The sequence below is a fragment of the Hesperophylax consimilis genome, chromosome 8, assembly GCF_061612785.1.
Source record: "Hesperophylax consimilis isolate HC1 chromosome 8, BYU_Hcon_1.0, whole genome shotgun sequence".
Taxonomy (NCBI): domain Eukaryota; kingdom Metazoa; phylum Arthropoda; class Insecta; order Trichoptera; family Limnephilidae; genus Hesperophylax; species Hesperophylax consimilis.
In genome coordinates this window covers 7921237-7942869 of record NC_142843.1, presented here as the reverse complement: position 1 = coordinate 7942869, position 21633 = coordinate 7921237, and the positions used below count along the sequence as shown (strand labels likewise).

The 21633-nt window shown below is 35.6% G+C and overlaps 2 protein-coding genes across 2 annotated transcripts in view; both read left to right on the top strand.

The window, feature by feature from the left end:
- LOC149421525 (uncharacterized) overlaps nucleotides 1-14869 on the top strand; it is a 51220-nt gene extending 36351 nt beyond the window's left edge. Inside the window, exons 11-15 of the mRNA XM_089634729.1 lie at nucleotides 9804-10094; nucleotides 10789-10851; nucleotides 11360-11574; nucleotides 12610-12773; nucleotides 13001-14869. Coding sequence (XP_089490855.1) covers nucleotides 9804-10094; nucleotides 10789-10851; nucleotides 11360-11574; nucleotides 12610-12773; nucleotides 13001-13288 — 1021 coding nt within the window. The 3' untranslated portion in view covers nucleotides 13289-14869. The remainder of the gene's footprint in view (nucleotides 1-9803; nucleotides 10095-10788; nucleotides 10852-11359; nucleotides 11575-12609; nucleotides 12774-13000) is intronic.
- Nucleotides 6186-9922, top strand: LOC149421526 (uncharacterized). The gene is made up of 2 exons (XM_089634846.1): nucleotides 6186-6277; nucleotides 9392-9922. The coding sequence occupies exons 1-2, from the start codon at nucleotides 6258-6260 to the stop codon at nucleotides 9720-9722; spliced, it is 351 nt and encodes a 116-aa protein (XP_089490972.1). The 5' UTR covers nucleotides 6186-6257; the 3' UTR covers nucleotides 9723-9922.
- Nucleotides 14870-21633: the final 6764 nt, after the last annotated feature.

Here is a 21633-nt window from a genome sequence, read left to right as displayed (position 1 = left end):
AGTAGGTGGACAAACGCATCGCCGCCAAGACCTCGACAAACCTCACCCCATGAATCCGGGCACCCGTGCTAAGTCACCAAATGTAGCGAACCAATGGCAGGGGTGTTGGTTTTCCAATAATAGTGAGCGGCGGTACCCATACCCGCCTCCCAAATTGATTCTGGAAGCTATTAAAAGAATACAAAATAAATATTTACGCTTAGTTTTAAGATGGGTATTCTAACAAACTTTTTGAACTATAAGCTAAGTACTGACTAAGCGTAAAAGAAGGATTTTCACTAACTTTCATACTGTTCATAATATAATAATAGTCCCAATACATGAAGTTGGGACTTATTTGAGTGTAGAAATTCTGAGACTAACTTCCATATTATAAATATGTGAGTAGTGTAGGTACTCCTCATTGCCCAGATTACTACTAATACTAATTGAGGGTGATAATTGTGCCGAGCCAATAGACATCTTCAAGATTATCATTTTCAATGATAAACTAATGTTTATAAGAAAAGGTTAAAAAGGCATAGCACAAAGAATAACAAATTATTATACGCAATAATTATTCGCCTGAAATACCCATACAAATTGAAAATATCTCGCGAAAATGCCGCCGACGGGAATTGAACCCGCACCCTTGACGCACGCTCTAGACCAATAAGCAATGTCCGCTTATTCCCAACCCGCCAAATAATTAAATATGTTCTAGTATTTCATTCAACAATTATTGCTTCTTTTGTTGCTGGGGCAGTTCAGTTATGTATTAAAAAAAGGGAAAAAACTGAATGTTAATGGAATTGTATTACTTTAAGATTCATTTTATTAATTATTCCCATGTAAAAGTTTAATAAGGAAGTTAGTAAATTTATAAATAATAATGAACTTTTATAGTTCATTCGGTTCAAATGCGTTTCGAGCCTCAAACAGGATACGGAATATTACCATAAACATTGTCACCCAACATCACATCACCTCGGCGAGTTCAACCGATCACTTCCGCCCAGGTCGAGAATACTCGTACATTTTCTTAACTTCCGCTACTTTTATTTGTACTTATTAAATCTTTTCTAAGAAACAATAACCAACCGTAAAAACCTGCACCGCGATTCTAAACTCATCATCACCTCACAAGACCATAAATTATAATAATAGTAATATGCATTAACATCAAATTAACACCGTTTTGCTCTCCACACTCACAACAAAAGACCACGAGAATGTTTTACATCTTACAGTAAAATAATCAAACCATATTTTCTATTACACACTATGCGATTTGTTCGGGTTATTTAATTGGATAGTGAGGAATTCCTGTTGAAAATATTATGTCTTAAATGATTTCGATTTTTGTAATGTAAGTTTAATTGTAATAAATAGTATGTAGTTGGAACTAAATAATCGTGTTTTGTAATTAAAGTGTATACGCTTTGGCTTGACTCCGACCCTTTAACTCTCTGACGTTATCCTATCCCCACTGGGATGGGACATTGCTGAGAGATTTGCAAATATGTATCAATTTATTTGTAAGAAACAAACAGCTTGTACAATACAAATAGAATATCTACACATATGAAGTTAATGTTAAGCCAAAAAAGTTTATTAAGTTAAAGTTGCGAGATAGGAGTTTTATTTTGTCTTAAAACTAATTTTAGGTAAAGGGGAGAGGAAGAGGAATATAGGACAAGGATAAAGATAGGAGATACTCCCGATATATTCCATACTCCCAAATCCATTGGGGCCACTTAAAACTTTAAATTAGACCCTTTAACTTTAACTTAAGATGATAAGAATTTACGAATAATAAAAATACTTACGAATTTTTTTTTAATATATATATTTTTTATTATTTTATTGGAATTTCTCATTTGTCTCGTGATTTCATTAAACAATTTATTTGTAAAAGGCATCAACAGCGAACAGTCCTTAACCCATACATATAGTGATATTATTATTATCGATATGAAATCAAAGTGTGTCTAGAATTCAAATGGGTTATCATTGTTTTGCGGTCTGATAATCAGCTTTCCGGCACCGGCCGCCGGACGTTCACCTGACGAATTCGGAACTGCAAATCACCAATTAGCGCCGCATTGGGTAAATACATTATTCATCGGTGGACTTGGAAGATACCACGAGGTTGTGCGGAAAGATCGCGCGTGCACGCCGCAGACACACTTACTTGATTTTATAAATTCTTGGTGTTTCATTAATGAAGAATATGATTTATACCAGTGAATATGAATTATTATTCACTTAGTAACAACCGGCTTTGCCAGAGTTTCCACATTAGGGACCGGTTGTTTCCAGAGATGTGCTTTATTTCAAATAAATCCATTTCAAATGGAAATGCAAAATGCAAAATGTGTATTTTGCATTTTGCATTTTAAATGCTTTTCTCAATGCATTTTCCATTTTAAATGCTTTTTTGCAACATTCTTCCTACTATCTCCACTCATCTTTTTTTCATAAGCCCCAAATATCAGTCGGTTCTCAACAAAGATATTAGAAGAACGAGATGTGCTACGCGCAGTTCGTACTGAGTGGAATTGTTTTGCCGAGTGTCGCCGGTTTTGTTCACCAATACTACTGGACACCTTCGCTTGCGCTAAGGTATCCGCACTAATACATAGAACAGATTTCTGTGCGTACACGTCCCGATACCGTTCAAAGTACCCTAATTAGGTAGTACTCCGGCTAAGGTCCGGCGGCCAACATAGCATATCTCGTTCTTCTAATATCTTTGGTTCTCAACCTCGCTATGAGAGATAATTTACATATGTCAAGTTGCTCCCTGGTAGGAGCCCTGGCAATTGAGTGATACCATTACAAAAAATACTGATTCAAATACTGAACATGGGACCATGACGCTGTAATAAATGTTAGATAGCAGTTTCTATGTTTTTACGTTGGCAACATTAGTCCCGCGCAAATTTTTTGTGGTTTCATAATCTGTAGTCGTGGTGTTTTTGGATTTACCATCATGTAATATGTTTGTTCTACATGGATGTCCATTATTAAATGACAAAATTATTTAAAAATTCTATAATTATTTTAATTGTTTGACCTGAGAAACTATTTTGCATTTTGAAAATAGGTATTTTGCATTTTGCATTTGAAATGCTTTTCAAAAAAACCATTTTGCATTTTGCATTTTCAAATGGAAAAGTTTTGACCCATTTCCATTTTGCATTTCAAATGGTTTTGGGTACCCACTTTGCACATCTCTGGTTGTTTCGGAGAATTTGAACAATTCATCAAATTTCAACGTTAATTTGCGAGTTCTGTGAAAGTCCTATTCAAGTTCTGATATTATATCATTATAGGCTAGTTGCTTGACATAACTGAAATAATAACAGAACTAGAAAATATCTTTCGCAGAACTCGCAAATTAACGTTGAAATTTGAAGAATTGTTCAAATTTTCCGAAACAACCCGTCATATGTATTTCGATTATTTTCTTCAATTTCGTATTTTTGCATGGTAGAGAGATTGGTGGTGACTAATGGCAATTAAATTCATGAAGCCAATCAATTTTTTTCGGCTAAACGGATATTTCAAAGATCAGCAGATCATGGAACGTTGCATTTCCAAAATTTACCGTTCGAGAGTTTCTTTTGCTTCGTGAGAAAAATTTTAAAAATCACCTCTACTTTTAACACCTTATGATTCTGATGGATGTGCAAAGATAAAAATTGCTTTCATTCAATGTGACCTGTTAATATATAGATTTTAATATTTATGTTTAAACGTTTGATAATAAAAATTATCAACAGTCACCAATAAAGAACAATGCCTTCTGTTTTATTATCTCTGACATAAAATACAATACAATACAGAATTTACTGACAATAAACAATAAGTATCAATTATTATGAGATAAGAACAAAAAAGTTACAACTCAAATTTAATTTCTTACTTTCAAAACGGCTAAATTTTTTTTTAATTAACGTATTGCATAATTGAAGCAGTTTTTATGCAATAGCAAAGTTATGTTTTATAATCCCTCATCGTCTACTAACTGTTGTCATTTTTAGTTCGTGAAATATACGTAGCTACTGTCAATAGATAGAAATAACAGCAAGGTTATTGAAATAAATCAAATAATTCAAAATTTCTTTAAAACAACTCGCAGATGCTATTAACTTCAAAGGCTGGTTAGAACAAACATTGATTATGCAAATAAGTAAAGAACATAACAAATCAGATTTATTTTACAAATATTTTGTGGTAAATTTACCAGCCAAAAACTATACACAAAAAATGTAGCAATTCCGTGTTCTCAGTAGAAAAATTTATTAAGGCGATGCATTACGTAGTGTAATATTTTAAATCGAGCCGCTATCAATAACACCCCTTACGTAGATGGCGATAAGGTTTAAATTCCCGTTTAATACCATCCGCCTGTTTTGATTTTTTATGCATGTAAAAAACATGGGCAAAAAGTGCCTTTTATTTTATTTTGTTGATGTTCAGGCATAAATATTTAACTTTTTTCCGATCATTTTATAAATAACTTAATTTGCCACATCATACAATATAATCATAACCGAAAATGGGTTCGTAAGTAGGAGATTTTAAAATTTAAATCAGTTTTCATAGCCCTTATACATTATTTTTTTTGGGCTTATAAAAAGACATATCTAAAAAATACTCGATTATTTCAAATGCTAAGATGTATTCTACTCGCAGTATTTAATTAAAGCATCTGAAACATTTCTAGGCGACCAAATTTTCAAACCAAAAACACATGATTTTGAATTACTACGTAGTGCATCGCCTTAACACGATTTTTTAAAATGCCCGCAAGTTGCTCATTGATACATTGTTAATATTATATTATTTGTATTGGGTTACAGGTTATCACAGGTATACGTTATACTGTATTTACTTAATGGCAAAATAGTTGATATGATATTTCACGAAATGCGTGTACCTACCTATTTATGTAGCCACACTTCCCTATTTACCACTCCTCCGCTTTATCAACAAGATAAGCGATAAAATAATAATGGTGATTCCACCGCATTCATATCGCTGCAGTTGCAAAGATACTGAAATACATATTTTATATTTCACACAATGTTGACATTTTTTCATTTTTTCAAAAATATTAAATATACATACCTACAACGTGACACGGATAAATTTGCAGTCTGGGGATACTAGTGCAAAACCAATCCTTAGATATTAGACGTAGATTATTATTTATTTATAATTTAATATCAAAATTAGCAATTAGCAATTAGCATCAGTGTAAAATTGTAAATATAAATACAGTAGGGGCTACTGATACTAAAAAAATAAACTCTTCATGGGTACCTAATTAATTTACGAAAAGCTGAAAACAGACAATTTAATTAATTTCATTCATTCATTTAATTCGTTCTAATTCTGAAGTTATCGGACTGCATACAGGTTAAGCCCGGGGTAAAGTGAACAAGCTTCGGGAGGTGATTCTGCACGATGGTAGACGTAAAAAAGATTAATAACGTTTTTTCGATTGTTTTGATTCCGTTGTTTTTTCCATACAAAAATATTTTCCATGCAAGAATATTATTTTTTCCATACAAATAATTCAACTATTGTACCTGAAAACTACCATAAAAAGTTAAAATTACAGAAAAAGGTATTAAGGTATCACCTCCCGAAGTTTGTACACTTTACCCCCGGACAAAGTCTTAGAAAGCCACAACTTTGTGAATGGTTTTTCATGCATTCCTTTTCATGTTTTATCATTTGTATCACTTTATGTAAGTATTAGACTAAATCACAAAAGATTAAAAATATTTTGTCAGAATATCAAAAAATATGACGTCTTTAATTACTCTTCTAGCCGTCTGCATAGTTATATAAGCCGCAATAGCAATAAAACACAAGGAAAGGAAACTTTATAAAATTTTCAGTTTCATATAAGAATATTATTACGTTATGGTCCCGCGTTTTTTCAAAAAAATAATTTGATGTCTTATTAATTAGTAATATTGGTACATATTTATAGTGTGCTGGTATTGACATAACCTTAAATAACATGGTAATATTTGGGGCTATAAACCATAAAAGATAAAAAGGCAAATTTCCTCAAATAGTTGGCTTCACCGCAAGATGGCGCTAGTGGTGGTGTGTTCGACGTTCGTGTTCTGTTGTGTTTGCTCTCTATATTTAGGTGGCAAAAAGTTAGTCACATTTGGAGTGCGGTCGCCGTGGTGTCGCGTCGCGCGCAGTTTTAATTTTCCCAACAAACTATCGGACTCGCCACCGTTAAAATGTTTCAGTATAAATACAAGTAAGTTTTTAACCTTATATTTGGCGCCTCGCCACTTATGAGAAATTGCCCCATCACTATGTTCCGAGCGTTGAATTCTCAAAATGGGATTTCTTAATCATTTTTCCGAAGATCTACAAATAAGAAATGCATTGTTTCCATAATTCGCAGCTAAAGATAAACACACGTGTGCCCAGTCATCGAAGAACGCAGTCGTTCATTGTTTTTATTCCTATCAAATTGCATTTGAATCTACCACTTTGTGACCTATTTCGCTTGCGTGGGTATTTATTTTTCCAAATTAAATTCACGCTTGTAAACAATTCGTTAAGGTGTCGAGGCTGCCAATAGATATTCACAAAAGTAACTATTTGTAATAATGTTGATTTTATATATTTTTGTGGTTTGTTAAATGAATATTTACCTAACAATTTTATCTACCGTGAGAAATACTTATAAAAATCTCTATTTAATTTCATAGTTGTTTATCTTTATCGGATGTCCTCCATAAGTATGTTGATTGTTGTATTATTATTATTATTTTTTGTAAGTTGAATATTTACATTTGATTTTGGATGGAAAGGAAAAAAGATTAAAACATTATTTGAACTAAAACGTGATACCTGCGTAGCGCTAGCTGTGCACGATTTACTTGATGGAAGTAACCAAAATATTTGTCAATGTAAAACGGGTGAACGAATTTAAAATGTTTACGTCGTACTTGTTTTGTTTTGATCATATTGCAACCACATGCCAATCTTTTCTTTTGTAATCCACCAGCAACCAGCAATGCAGAAATTTTTTGTGGTTGGTTCATTTAAATGAGATCTAATAAGAAATTTGAAGAAGATAAAAAAATAATACTTTTTAGTTACGGTTTATTTTCTACTTAGAAATCTCGAATCTTGTTTGAACCTATGTTCTTCCCTTTATAGGGAAAAATACTGTTATTATGTAACTTTTGTGAATGTATATATATTTTTAAGTAGGTAAGTTATAACGGTTCGTCGAAGTCTTCAAAATATGTTAATCATCTTAGGTTTAAACTTTCGTTCGCCTAATATTGATTGTTGACCCTCGGATATTGAACCGGAGAAATAAAATAGCTTTCTTTTGAAGCACTTACAGAAATGTTTTCAATTTTTGTGATTCATTTTTTGTCATATTTTATTGACTGGGCGTAGCGAAGTACTGTTTTAACTCGACTATCTGGCTGTGAATTTGTTACATTACAGTTCGCTTCACATTTTTATCCCGCCAGAGTTCGCATGTACGTGGTTCCTACTGTGTTGCTGTAGCTGTCAAATCGGAATAACCAATATTAAGGTGCCTACAGGCCTAACATAAAGTTTAAAAAAATAATTGTCATTGGGATGGTAACATTTCTTTGGACAAATTGTATAATTCCTTATTTGAATTTTTTTTTAAATGTTACGTGAAATATGAATGGTTTATAATTAAGTGGGTAGGTATTTAAGTAGGTACCTACTTACAAATCTTATGATTTCAGATGAAATGTTGGTTTTGATATAATAAAAGATAAAATTACAAAGATACTTCTAATATGTAGGTACGTAATTTTAAGTAGGCATTAATTAAATTACGAGAAATATATTTTTTTACATTTTCATTGATCCTCTGTGCAAACAGTGTCTATCGTCTATTGCCTGGTCTTTTACCAGGTACCTACTTTGATTAGACGGTTTATGTATCTTCACACCTCTGAGCTCGTAACTTGTCTATTTCGAAAAAGAGCAAAGTATGAATCACTACTAATATGCTTGCCTTCAAACCGAGCGCCGATCCGGGAACTTTACTGCCAAACCGAATATTTATGCAAACCATTATCTCGAGTTTATCTACTAACAATGCTCAACTTGCAGATAAGTGATACGGAAAACCCTTAAATTCTGAAATATTATAATACCTATCCACGTACAAGTAGGTACCTACAACAATATACACTATTTACATGGGCAAAAGTGAATAAATTCAGTCTTATGATTCTCAATTTGACACGGAATGATTCACGAATCGATTCACTCCTTTCAACTTTCTCACTGTGATTTGATAATTCACCTTACGCCTTCCAACTCCGTTCGTCGTTGGTCTCGACTTGGCCAAACCGTTAATTTTACTGATTTTAGGCAGTTGTCATTCGGCGCATGGTTTTAACCATTATTTATTTTTAAGGTACACATACCTACATCTTTTTTTACAATATTAATTATTATCTAGATGAGTATAATTTAGTCGCATTGTAAATAATATTTGGTAAACCTTACAGGTGCACAAAAAGAATCGCAATTTTTTTTATTGAGTACCTTTATACAAATTAATAAACAGATTTTATCGAAATTGACGTGTTTTAGGTAGTGATTAGTCGGTTTTCGTTTGGCCATCAATATTGTCTTAAAAAACGAAACCATTCATTATTACGTCTTACTCTCTCTCTTCCTTTTCTGTGAATTAAATGAATACATTCTGTGAATTAATTCACAAGACAGACACCAGAAGTGAATCAGACTAAATCTGCTCTATATGCAAGCAGAGGCGGATTTGCCCTTAGGCCTATGTAGGCCCGGGCCTAGGGCGGCCAGATATTAGGGGCGGCCAATCGTGACAAAAAAGTCACAGATGATAACAAGAAATTACTTCCTAAGTACCTACCGCCCGCCAAGACCTGGACAAATCTCACCCCATGAACCATGAATGATAATGGCAGGAAAATTAAAACGGTTTTGACCCTAGGAACTTACTGAAAAGTTTGGATACTCCTGGTCAATATGATGGGTACTGAGAAAGTGGCGGCTACATGGTCTGGGGCCTAGGGCGGCCAAGACTGCAAATCCGCCTCTGTATGCAAGCATAGAATAAAATCTTCTTTAGTACACGTACACAAGGTACCTGTCGTACCTCTACACCTGTGTTTTATTTTGTTTTTGTGCATAACAGACTTTTTGTCCATTTAAAATTGAACAAACATAAAACACATATTTATAATGGGTAATGAAAGGCATTTACATGCCCCTTGAATGGAAGTGTTATAAATAATCTATCTAAATAGGTAATCTACCAAATCAACAAACGACATGTGTATAATAAATTGAGTATTGAGCATGAGTATTGTGGCAGCTGTTTGCGGGCAGGCCCCTGCAGTCCTGGCCTCAAGGACAGTGACAGGGACAGGGAGGTGAAGGGCCCTGTGCAGTGCCCCACGGCCAGCTGCGACGGCTCGGGACACGTCTCCGGCAACTACGCCACTCACAGAAGGCAAGCCTCGGGCTCTCAAAGCGTGGGCGCTGATAGTCAACCTAAAAATTATCAGACAACTGCTTTCGACATATGCCTACTCCATTGGTTCCATCCCAGTGCCGCGCTTTCAGGGTTCCAATCTGTTTTGGTCAAGTCCTTTCATTGCTCGCTTAACCCTCTTTCTCTGCATTTTGCATCATGTAAGAGTTAGTTACATAAATACACCATTTGCACGACGTGATGGCTTTATAATCCACCAGAAAACATAACACACACATGCATTCCAATCCAGCTTTTTACAGCATCCCTTTCTGCTTTTCCCTTCATCTCGTCACCAAGTCTTCCCCGAGCCCCCGCCCCTCTTGACCGCTGTGTATTTACCCCTCAGTTTGTCTGGTTGCCCCAGGGGTGACCGCTCGCAGCTGCAGGCGCACTCGCAGGAGCTGAAGTGCCCCACGCCAGGCTGCGACGGCTCGGGCCACGTCACCGGCAACTACTCCTCGCACCGCAGTCTCTCCGGTTGCCCGCGTGCTAACAAACCCAAGAGCAAGCCACGCGACGGACAGGACTCCGAGCCACTAAGGTAAGAACCAAACCTACGTGCTACGCCAAGGTCAATCCATTCTTGTATTTCTTAGAGAGGCATAGGTAAGGGTGACAACTAGGTGTCAGATCTATTCATTCGAAACCCTTTCGTTGCATTGGATCTTTGAAATGGTGATTCAACAACTCAGGTCGGTGGCAATTCAACACACTCTTGAAAAGTGATGAAGAAAAGACTAGGTTAGGTTAGGTTTGTAGTCCTTTTTTCATCACTTTTCAGAAGTGTGTTCAATTGCCACTGTCCTTAGTTGCCATAAAACCGTTTGAAATGTATCATCAAGAATAACAAATCTTCAAAATTCTTCTGAAAGATTTTTTTTTCTTCCACTTTTACATATTTATCTATGAAACAAAGTGTGATGGTTGCCTTTTAATCATTAATCACGCTTAAATTATTGATTTCTTTATTTTATGCTAATTATCTTGAAATTCCGTCGATGACGAATGATCCAGACGAATGAAAGGCTAACAAATTGGTAACCGAGCAACTCAGGATAGTGGCAATTGAACACACTCCTGAAAAGTGATGGAAAAAAAACTAGGTTACGTTAGATTAGGTTTATTGACCTTTTTTTGTTCATCACTTAAGTATTTGTTCCGAGTTGCCATGGAACCCAACAAATTATGATCTGAAAATTTACCGTTTTCCTTTTGAAACTTGCACGCTAACACAGATGCCCCATTCCGGGTTGTGATGGATCAGGACATGCAACTGGCAAATTTTTGTCACACAGAAGGTGAGTCAGCCCTGACCTAAATTAAAACACAAGTGTGAATCTTTTGGTGTTGTAATTGTAAATGCTAATTACTAAACCTAGTGTTTATTAAAACGAATTTGTTATCTCCAAACTCATTTGCAAAGTCAGCATTTCCGCATTACCATATTATGTGATAGTATTATATTATTTTGAATCAGGAAACATTAAATTCTTTCAAAGAGTTGTCAACGCATATAGATAGATTAGATAGGTTATTAATTTCCTACATCTTTGATTAAACATTATTTATCAATAAATTCTTAAAACTACTGATAAAAGGATTATCTCCTACAATTGTGTGAACTGGTAATCACGCCTCTTTTGATATTGTGAAATAAAATAGAATTTTTCTTTCTCTATATACTTTAAGTGTCAGGATGCGTTGATCCATAACTTTACTATAAATCAGAAATAAAATCCCCCCGCAATCTGCTACTATGTGTTGACTGTACAGTCGAGTAATACTAATGACATTTGAACGCTCCAGCGCATCCGGCTGCCCGATCGCCAACAGGAACAAGATGCGCGTGCTGGAGAGCGGCGGCACCGTGGAGCAGCACAAGGCCGCTGTGGCCGCCGCCACCGCCATGAAGTTCGAGGGCGTGAACTGCCCCACTCCGGGCTGCGACGGTACGGGCCACATCAACGGATCCTTCCTCACCCACCGCTCGCTGTCAGGCTGCCCCTCCGCTGGCCAGACAGGCAAGAAGCCCAAGTACCCCGAGGAGATGAGCCCGTATCCCAAACCTTACCCGGGTAAGGAGGGGTCCTCGGGGACTGTAGACGACGAAGAGGACGACGACTACATCTGGGCTCGGCCGTGGGACGACGGCGCGTGGGGCAGCTGCTACACACGGTACCCCATGCATTATATCCTCAGGGGAGGGGGTCACTACTAGAGCCAACCAACCACCACTCTCATGGAACAGTCCATCTCCCCAACTAGCTCTAACACACACACACTCACTCTCACACACACATGCACACGCTTCTTGTTTGTGGACAACAACAGCCTTCTCCTCTCACATCTCACAGTACAAGGCCGACAGCATTATAAGTTTATCTTGCCTCAGTCAATATCTGTTCCATTTGAGATTTCTCTCATCTCCCAAAGATTGCAGTTTAATCACAAATTGCTCTAGTAGTGTAATCTCCTCTCATATATTGCATGGGGGCACTTTGTTGTTGTTGCAGAATGATTAAACATTACTAGCGCTGCCCCGGCTGTAATTTTTCCCCAAGGCTGGGCCTAATGTCTGACAGTCCCAAAATGGCGGATCTAGAGTGATTCAAGTAACGATTGATCAAAAGACGCCTGTTAACAAAGGACCTCTCCTTCCCTTATAGGCAAAATGAATACTCATTTCTTATAAAATACTTGGCGTGATCTCCTCAAATTTATTGTTATTGTTAGCTATTTCAACAGTCTAGACTTTCTATTTCCTAATGTTTTGGGACTATAATATTTAAGTAAGACATATAACGTAATATTACATAATTAGCCTCAAAAATATGGCAAGCAAAATAGAATGTATCTAATTCTCATCTACATAACTATTAACATTTCTGAATTGATTATCATAATGGAAAAGTTACGGTTATAGATACTTTTATTTTACTTAGTTGAAGACATCTTTTAATTATTGTAAAAAAAAATACTTGGTCAGAATAGATAGGTAATTTATTGTAAATGTTTGTTCCATTCTCAGATGTTTAACGTCTAAGTTTACTAAACAGGTATGGATATGGGTATGCAGCCTCCTAATGGTGGAGAGGATCTTATTACCCTAGAAGCAGAGATCACAGAACTTCAGAGGGAGAATGCTCGAGTGGAATCTCAAATGATGAGACTCAAATCTGACATCAATGCAATGGAATCTCACCTCAGCCATGGAGAAAGAGTTAGTTTCATTATCTTTTTGTTAATCTTAGATCGTATTTGTGTGATCATTTTTACAATTCATTCTTGTGCAATTTCCAAAATGTTATACTAAACGTATGCTATATTTTAAATATAAAGGTACATGCATATATGTTTCTGAAACAAGTAGAATTGTTTGCAAAATTTATAAAACTGAATGTACTGTATTATTTTGTCCAAAGTTTACTCAATTCCACTTCTTCACAGGAGAATCAACTGATCTCGCACCGAAACAACAACTTGAACGAGTATTACGAGAGCCTCCGCAACAACGTGATCACCCTGCTGGAGCACGTGCGTATTCCCGGAGGAGGCGGGGGTGGGGGCGGCGGTGGTCCTCCTGAGAAGCCGGGCCACGAGAACTTCGACAGCTACCTGAGCAAGCTGCAGACCCTGTGCGCCCCGGACAGCTACTGCGCCGAGGAGAACCGCCCCATCTACGAGACTGTGAAGTCGGCTCTGCAGGACTTCACGGTGCTCCCCACTCCCATATAAGGCTCAGCGGGCGACGTGGTCAGCTCGCGCCAGAGTGGAACGCCGCCGTATGACTCTAACTCATGAATCTTTCCCTGAACTCATTCAGCGAACTAAAAGACTTAAAGCATCAAGTTACGAAGGTTGTGTTTGGATGGTCTCTGCACAAAAGTGGATCTCTCCGAGTGTACAGAACATTGAAGTTGAGGTATTGTGAATTCCAGAATATTGATTCCCTCTCATTCATTTTGGTGACCTTTTAGATGGGACTTGTACTTACTAGAAATATTATCCTGCCAAATGTTAATACCAAAAATTGATACTTTAATGATGTGACATGCAAATTTCGATTGTGGTAATACCGATCATTGTAAATTCTTATCTAATTGTCTAGTGTCGAGTGAAATTTTAAATGACAATTTTTTATGTTTAAAGTAATGGAAAAGGTATTAGTAATTTTAAGTACTTATTTTCATCCCGTGGAATGTTTTCTATTTAAGTAATTGTTTGATGTATGTATTAAAAAATGACTGAATTATTTCATTTCATGAAAATTTATTATGTTCTGTAAAAATTTTTAAGCGCAAACACAAATTAGATTGATATTTTAACTTATCAAAACTTAAGGCATGATATAATGTAAAGATTTTATGTTATTCATCCGAAAACGCAATGTTTTCATGGAAGTATTTTTACTTTTTAAAGCGAAGTTTGTCTTCATCTGAATGTATGAGGAATTATAACTTTACTGGTATGGTCGTTTATTGCACATTTAATGTTGTGTTCAAACGTTTCCAAGAGAAATTGCACTAAATTTCTTAATGAATTACAAGGTGTATTAGAAAACTGGTATATCCATACCAAAACAGTGATAAATGTTAGAATTAAGTTCTTAGCTTGTTATTTATTTTATAAATTGATTTATCAATATTTAAAGAAATTACCAAAAAACCAGTAAATATTTAGTGCGGTACTTGATAATATGCACACAATGATAAATGTTTTATGTTGAATGGTTAAGGATTCAAGAATATAATTTATTGTGTACACTAGTCATGAAAAGGAAATGAATGCTGTATCATTTGGATGGTGTGTGTATATTTCATCTAGTCAATGTAAGACTTAATGAATGTATAAATATTTTGGTATACTTTAAGGTTTAACTCAGTTTATGGTTCTCATTGTGAATTGTATAGTAGATGAAGTATTAGGTGCTTGTATTAAATATATATTATATTATCTAAATTATTTCAACATGCAATTTATAGTTATATGAATCTGTGATTTTGTTAAAATATTTTAGTTAAAATTTAAATTTCCTCTAATGTGAATTGATTGTTTCACATAATTGTTTAAATACTGTTTTTACATCGCCATTATTGTATCACTCAATATTCATAAAGTTTTACAAGCGTACCGATGTTGTAAATACTTCTTAAGTTCAATAACAATGTGATTGTTTTGTTGGATATTTGATAAAGAATCATAGTAATAATTGCATCAAAAGTTAGTAAATTATATAGTATGTACAACAAAATGTCATGATCAATCATGTTTTTAAAAACTATCGTATTTAAATATATTTACTGATGTTAAAATTCATTTTTACCAAATTCAAGTGAATCATCAAAATACTCTACTAAGTGGTTCTTTATTTGGAGATATATATTTCAAGGAGAAATATTATCATACATTATTTATGGTACTATTACAATTATTCACGCATTCTTATATAAGTTCCTGTACAAAATTATTAAAATATGTGTTGTTAACAAGAAATAATAAAACTTATTAAGAATGGCCTATCCTTGTTCATTTCTTCAAACCTAAATGCTGAGCTTGGCAAGTGGTAAGTTTCCTATATTAGGTAAACTAAGCCCGTCATCACACAGCCACGTAAGCAATCGACATAAACTAAATGATGTACGCAGAAAAGTTCCACACTGAACTGTGCTGCTGACTTACTGTTGCCTTACTATAAAAAAACTCAATTTTCTGCGCAGGGTCTTACAGCACTTGGTATGTGTCGATTGCTTACGTGGCCGTGGAACGACGGGTACAGTGGAGTTTTAGTAAACTTCAAGCTTCTGAGAAAGTCGAAATCACAGAATTTTATTGGGAAGATAACATAGACTAAATTAGACCATCAATGGAAGATAAGAATGATGTTAACAAAATAAATTATGCATCATGCACCCAGTGGCGGACTAAGGTAGGGGCGGAGGGGGCGACCCGCCCCGGGCCTCCGGTCCTGGGGGGCCCCCAAACGCCTCCAAGTTCCCTTGATCAAATCCTAAACAAGGCTTTAAGGCACCAGGACACTAAAAAAAAAAATTAACTTTTTTAATTTAATTTTTTGAAAGATGCACTTGTTAAGAATGCTCTCACAAAATGTTTTAAAGAAATTCTAAAAATTGACGGAGATAAATCATTTTATGTGAAACCATTTGAAACAGTTTGTATATTGATTTATCCTTCAGCAACATTTGAATGCGTTTTTCTCGAAACTTTTTTTTACACGTTTTTCAACCTGGTTGACAACATGTTTAACAAACTAAAATAAATAAATTAATAAAATAAACTATACATCCGATTTGCATGCACCATTAACCTTTAGCTACCATCGGCTAGGGCCTCTTTACCCTAGAGGCCCCTAGCCGATGTGTGGCCCCAAGGCAGTGGCTTACACTGCTTAATGGACAATACGGCCCTGCCAGGGTCGGATTAAACATGCCAGGTCCTCTACCCGATGGGGGCCCCTAGGCAGTTGCCTACACTGCTTTACGCATAATATGGCCCTGGCCATAGTGACTGGATTTTCAAACAGTTTAAGACTTGGTGCAAATCGGATGGTTTTTTTTTCCTGATTGTTTAGTATTGAAACAGCTTTTTGAATTACCTACCATTTTTCCTACTATCCATTTCCTTCCCTATAAACAGTCCTACCCACATTGGACATTATGAACATTTATGTTGCACTAATTGTCGCAAATACCAGTCGAGCTCGTGTCGTACATCAAGAAGGTGCCACCTAAAATTTCGTCGTCGTCTCATATGTGTAAATACCGAAATAAATTCATTTGTTGTTCGTCTCGTTTGTGGAGGAAAATTCACCAGTGCAAAGTGCATCGAAAACCCGTATTTTTGCCCGGATTCATGGGAGTTCAGGTAAGCTGTTTTCCTTCTTCCAATTATTCCCGTGCTATTTACAAACCAATTGAATGAGCTTTAGTTATCGTTTTTTTACAGTTCACTCAAAGTGTTATAGAACACGCTTCATTGTTTGGTCCTTCGAGCCGGATATCGATCTGGTTGGATATTGAACATCGGTTCAATTAGCCATTCAATTGTTTTTTTGAATATCACAACCTTGTCATCCATTCCCCTGTCTAAAAGCTGTTTCAACAATTTAGAATCATTATTCAATAATAGAAGCATAAATTTAGTACCTAGAATATTGTCAATATTGTTTGCAAATTCGGTGGGTAATCTTAAATTTGTTACCTTCAAATTTGAAGTAGGTAGGTGCAATTATTTTTGAATATTCTCGTGTCGGTAAAACAGATTGTTTCAATAATCAGAAAGTGGCTGGTTTTTAAGTTGGTACTACTGAGTAGTCAGCTGTCAATTGGACGGCCATATTGGAATACATTGTTTACAAATTATCTAGCTGTCAAAATAGTTTGTTGTTGTTTTTCGGAATTTTGTTTACTAAAATACTTTTCTTAAATCTGCAAATATGGCATCGAACGCGATTAAATATAAATTGGCGATTTTAGATCTAGAAAGTATTCGCGCGTCGGCGGTTAAGGCTTTAAAAACATCGGATTTATCAGATAAGATGATTTTTAAAGCACGTTTTTCGGATATAACAACAGTTAGAGATAATTTCGTACAGTGTCATATGTTTTTGGAAACTTCGAAAAAGGAGGAATCTGAAATTGCAACTTTGGAAACTAAATATTCGGAATTTCAAGATATTTATTACGAAATACAGTCACATCACAGTGAATTGTTTCCGGAAAACTTCGAAAATGATTTTGAAAGTAAAAATGTTACTAAGAATTCAAATATTTCACTTCCGAAAATTAAATTGATAAATTTTTCTGGAATTTCAACAGAATGGGTAAATTACATAAATACTTTTGATTCGTTAATACATTCAAATAATACGTTAAATCCTGTACAAAAAATGCATTATTTAATTAGTAGTTTATCTGGAGAAGCATTTATTTGTGTTAAACATCTTCCTATTTCGGAAGAAAATTATATTGTTGCCTACAATTTGTTAAAGGCAAGATTCGAAAACATTCGGTTAATAGCAGATACCCATATAGAGTTAATATTGTCATGTCAAATTGTCAAAGCCAATGATAACTTGAGGAAATTTATTTCAATATTGAAGGAAAACGTAGCGGCTTTAATGGCATTACATTTTCCAGTACATGAATGGAGTTTCCTATTATTACATATTGTTTTACGTAAATTACCAAAAGAATTACGTATTGAATTTGAAATTCAAAATAAATTGGAAAAAGTGCCTACATTTGACCAATTATTACATTTTTTGGAGCAACAATGTCTAGCTAAAGAGACCGCGTTGGGCGTTTTTCCGGAAAGTCTCTCACAAAGGGAAATCTTTAATAAAAGCCCCTCGAAAGCATATAACATTAAAAATCGTTCGAATAATAATAATAATAATGTTAGTTCTTTTGTGTCGAATGTCGTAAATAAATGTCTTGTGTGTAAATCGTCACATTATCTGAATAAATGTGAAAAATTCTTACGTCTGTCACCAAAGGACAGATTTTCATTCGCCAAGGAGCACAAGCTCTGTCTCAACTGTTTACAAAATAAACATAATGCAAAAAATTGTCAGTCTCGTTTCTCTTGTAATGAGTGTCAAGCTAGACATCACAGTCTGTTGCATTTTCCAAAGAAAATGTTTGAAAATACTGAAAATCAGGAAAATTCTGAAAATCAAGAAAATTCTGAACCACTTGCGTTAACAACGTTCTACAATAAAAATAGTAAATCGGTACTGTTGTCCACAGCCTACGTGGAAATATTAGGAAAAAATGGCGTTTTTCAAAAAGCAAGAATTCTTTTGGACTCGGCGAGTCAGGCTAATTTCATTTCGGAGGAGTGTGCAAAACGCCTCGGCTTTTCTCGTTCAAGTAAACATTCATTTTCTATCGTCGGTATTGGTGGCACTCGCACAATTGGATCAAACGGATTAGTAAAAACAAATTTTCGTCCTGTCGCCTCGAAGGAGTCTGGTATTACAACAGATTTCCTTATTATCAATAACATTTCATCGTACTTGCCGTCGTCTCATATCGTTGAACATGACTGGCAACATATTAGAGGACTCAAATTAGGAGACCCAACCTTCTACTTGCCATCAGCAATTGACATTCTACTCGGAAGTAATATTTTTGCCTCATTATTAGGCCCAGGTAAATTGGTCGGCAAAGCAAATGAACCTATTGCCATCGAAACAACATTAGGATGGGTTTTAATGGGAAATGTCGGATCGTCAAATGATTCGATAAATTCATTTTTTACTTCAATGGATGACTCAATTGAGGATAAACTTAAATGTTTTTGGGAAATCGAAAATGTCCCCTCTTTGAAAGAAATTCGATCCCCTGATGAAATTCGGTGTGAAAAGTTGTATATTGAAAATACCTACCGTAACAAAGACGGGAGGTATGTCGTAACTTTACCATTTAAGGAAAGCCCAGAAAAATTGGGAAAGTCATATGACACCGCATTGTCGCGCTTTATGCATTTAGAAAAGAGGCTGGATTCAAATCCTGATCTCAAATCGCAATATATTTCTTTTATGAGAGAGTATTTAACTTTGGAACATATGATTGAAATACCATCTCGGTCACCAGTTGGAAACTATTTCATACCACATCACGGCGTAATCAAGGAGACAAGTTCTACAACTCGTTTGAGAGTCGTTTTTGATGCAAGTACCAAAACATCATCGGGTATTGCATTGAATGATATACTTTTCGTGGGCTCAAAATTACAAAAGGACATAGTCGAATTGATGTGTAACTTTCGTATACACAAAGTCGTTTTTACAGCTGACATACGTCAAATGTATCGACAAATCCTCATGGATTCAAACTCATGTAATTATCAACATATATTATGGCGGGAGTCGCGCAATCATCCCGTAAAAGAATTTGAATTACAAACGGTCACATATGGGACAGCAAGTGCCCCTTTCTTAGCTATTCGAACATTGCATCAATTAGCAGCTGATGAAAGTACTAACTATTCAAAGGCTGCAAGCATATTAATTAATGACACATATGTAGATGACATTGTCAGTGGTGCGCAAACTTTGGAAAGCGCTCGATTTTACATCATGGAGTTGAATGCATTACTTCAAAAGGGTGGTTTTGAATTACGAAAATGGACTAGCAATTATCCTGAAGTTTTAGAAGACATTCCTCTCAATTATCGGGAAGTACCATTAAGTTTTGAATTTGACGGTGATAAGAAAAATATTAATATATTAGGTATTCAATGGATCCCGTCGCTCGATAAATTTACATATAAAATTAATAATGCTTTTAGTGACCACTGCACAAAACGTACAATGCTATCTACCATAGCACGATTATATGATCCATTGGGATTCATTAACCCTGTCGTTTTTGTCGCTAAATATTTCATGCAAGAATTGTGGAAGTTGCAACTTGGTTGGGATGAGGTAATCCCCATGGAAATGAGTTTGAAGTGGAAGAAATATATAACGGAACTTCCTTCCCTATCAAAGTTAAGAATTGATCGCTTTGTTACTACGTCTCAAAAAAGTCGTTGTATACTGGTTGGTTTTTCTGACGCCTCTGAACGAGGATATTGTGGAGTTGTTTATTTGATTGCAATCAATAATCGAGAAATTTCAAGCCACATTTTACTATCTAAATCAAAAGTTGCACCCATTAAGGTGATATCTATTCCACGGCTTGAACTGCTTGGAGCAGTTTTGTTGGCAAAGCTGTTAACCTATTGTAAAGAAGTATATAAAGATCGACTTCAAATAGAAAACATTATAGCTTTCACCGATTCCACTATTGTTTTGGCGTGGTTAAAAACACCTACGTTTCGTTTGCAAACTTTCGTTGCAAATCGTATTGAAACCATCATTCAAAGTCTACCTTATGAACATTGGTTTCACATTTCGTCGCAAGAAAATCCTGCAGATTTGGGGTCACGAGGAGTTTTTCCAAGTGAAATTGCCGAATCTTCCTTATGGTGGTATGGTCCACGTTTTATATCGTCACCCGTAGAGGAGTGGTCCTTTGTTAAACCTCAAGATATTCCGGTAGAACAAATACCAGAGTATAAATCGAAGAATCTAATTTCATTATCAACTAATGTGTCGACTCGTGACCAAGAGTTTGTATTGAAATTTTCATCACTATCGAAATTATTACGAGTTATAGCTTGGTGTCGTCGATTTATTAATAGATTAAGTTTGAAATCAAAGATAAGTTGCAACACACTCTCGTTGAAAGAAATTAATTTATCTTTGACCTGTTGCATTAAATTCGTTCAAAATATTTATTTTAAACAAGATATAGATAATATAATCTCGCATAATGTGTGTTCACCGCAACTGCAAAGACTTGCTCCCTTTATCGATGAATTTGGAATATTAAGGGTGGGCGGACGTCTTCGCTTTGCACAAGTAGTGTCGGAAACCTCTAGACATCCTATTATTTTACCAAAGCAATGTCATTTAACAACTCTAATAATAGATTATTACCATCGTTTGTACCTTCATCCTGGTCCGCGTGCATTGCAATCTATACTATCATTAAAATATTGGATAATTTCGGCTCGTAACGTAATTCGACATCGTTTGAGCAAATGTATCTCTTGTTTTAAAAACAACCCGCGTGGTAGTTTACCCTTGATGGGTAACTTGCCCGCTTCCCGTTTTCGAGAAGGTCGTCCATTTTTAAATGTAGGAACCGATTATGGAGGTCCGTTTGTAGTCCGCGAAAGTAGGCGTCGCGGCGCTAAAACCTATAAAGCCTATTTATGTCTTTTCGTTTGTTTATCGACTAAAGCCGTTCATTTGGAATTAGTGTCAGATCTATCCACTGAAGCATTTATAGCAGCATTAGATCGATTCATTTCTCGTCGTGGACTTTGCCAAAACATTTATAGCGATTGTGGTACCAACTTTGTCGGTGCCAATAGATATCATATAGGTCTTTCTAAATTTTTAAGATTACCTGAAAACAATAACACACTTATAGACGCTACTGCCATTCGTTCAATTATCTGGCACTTTAATCCTCCCTCCGCACCACACTTTAACGGAGTATCGG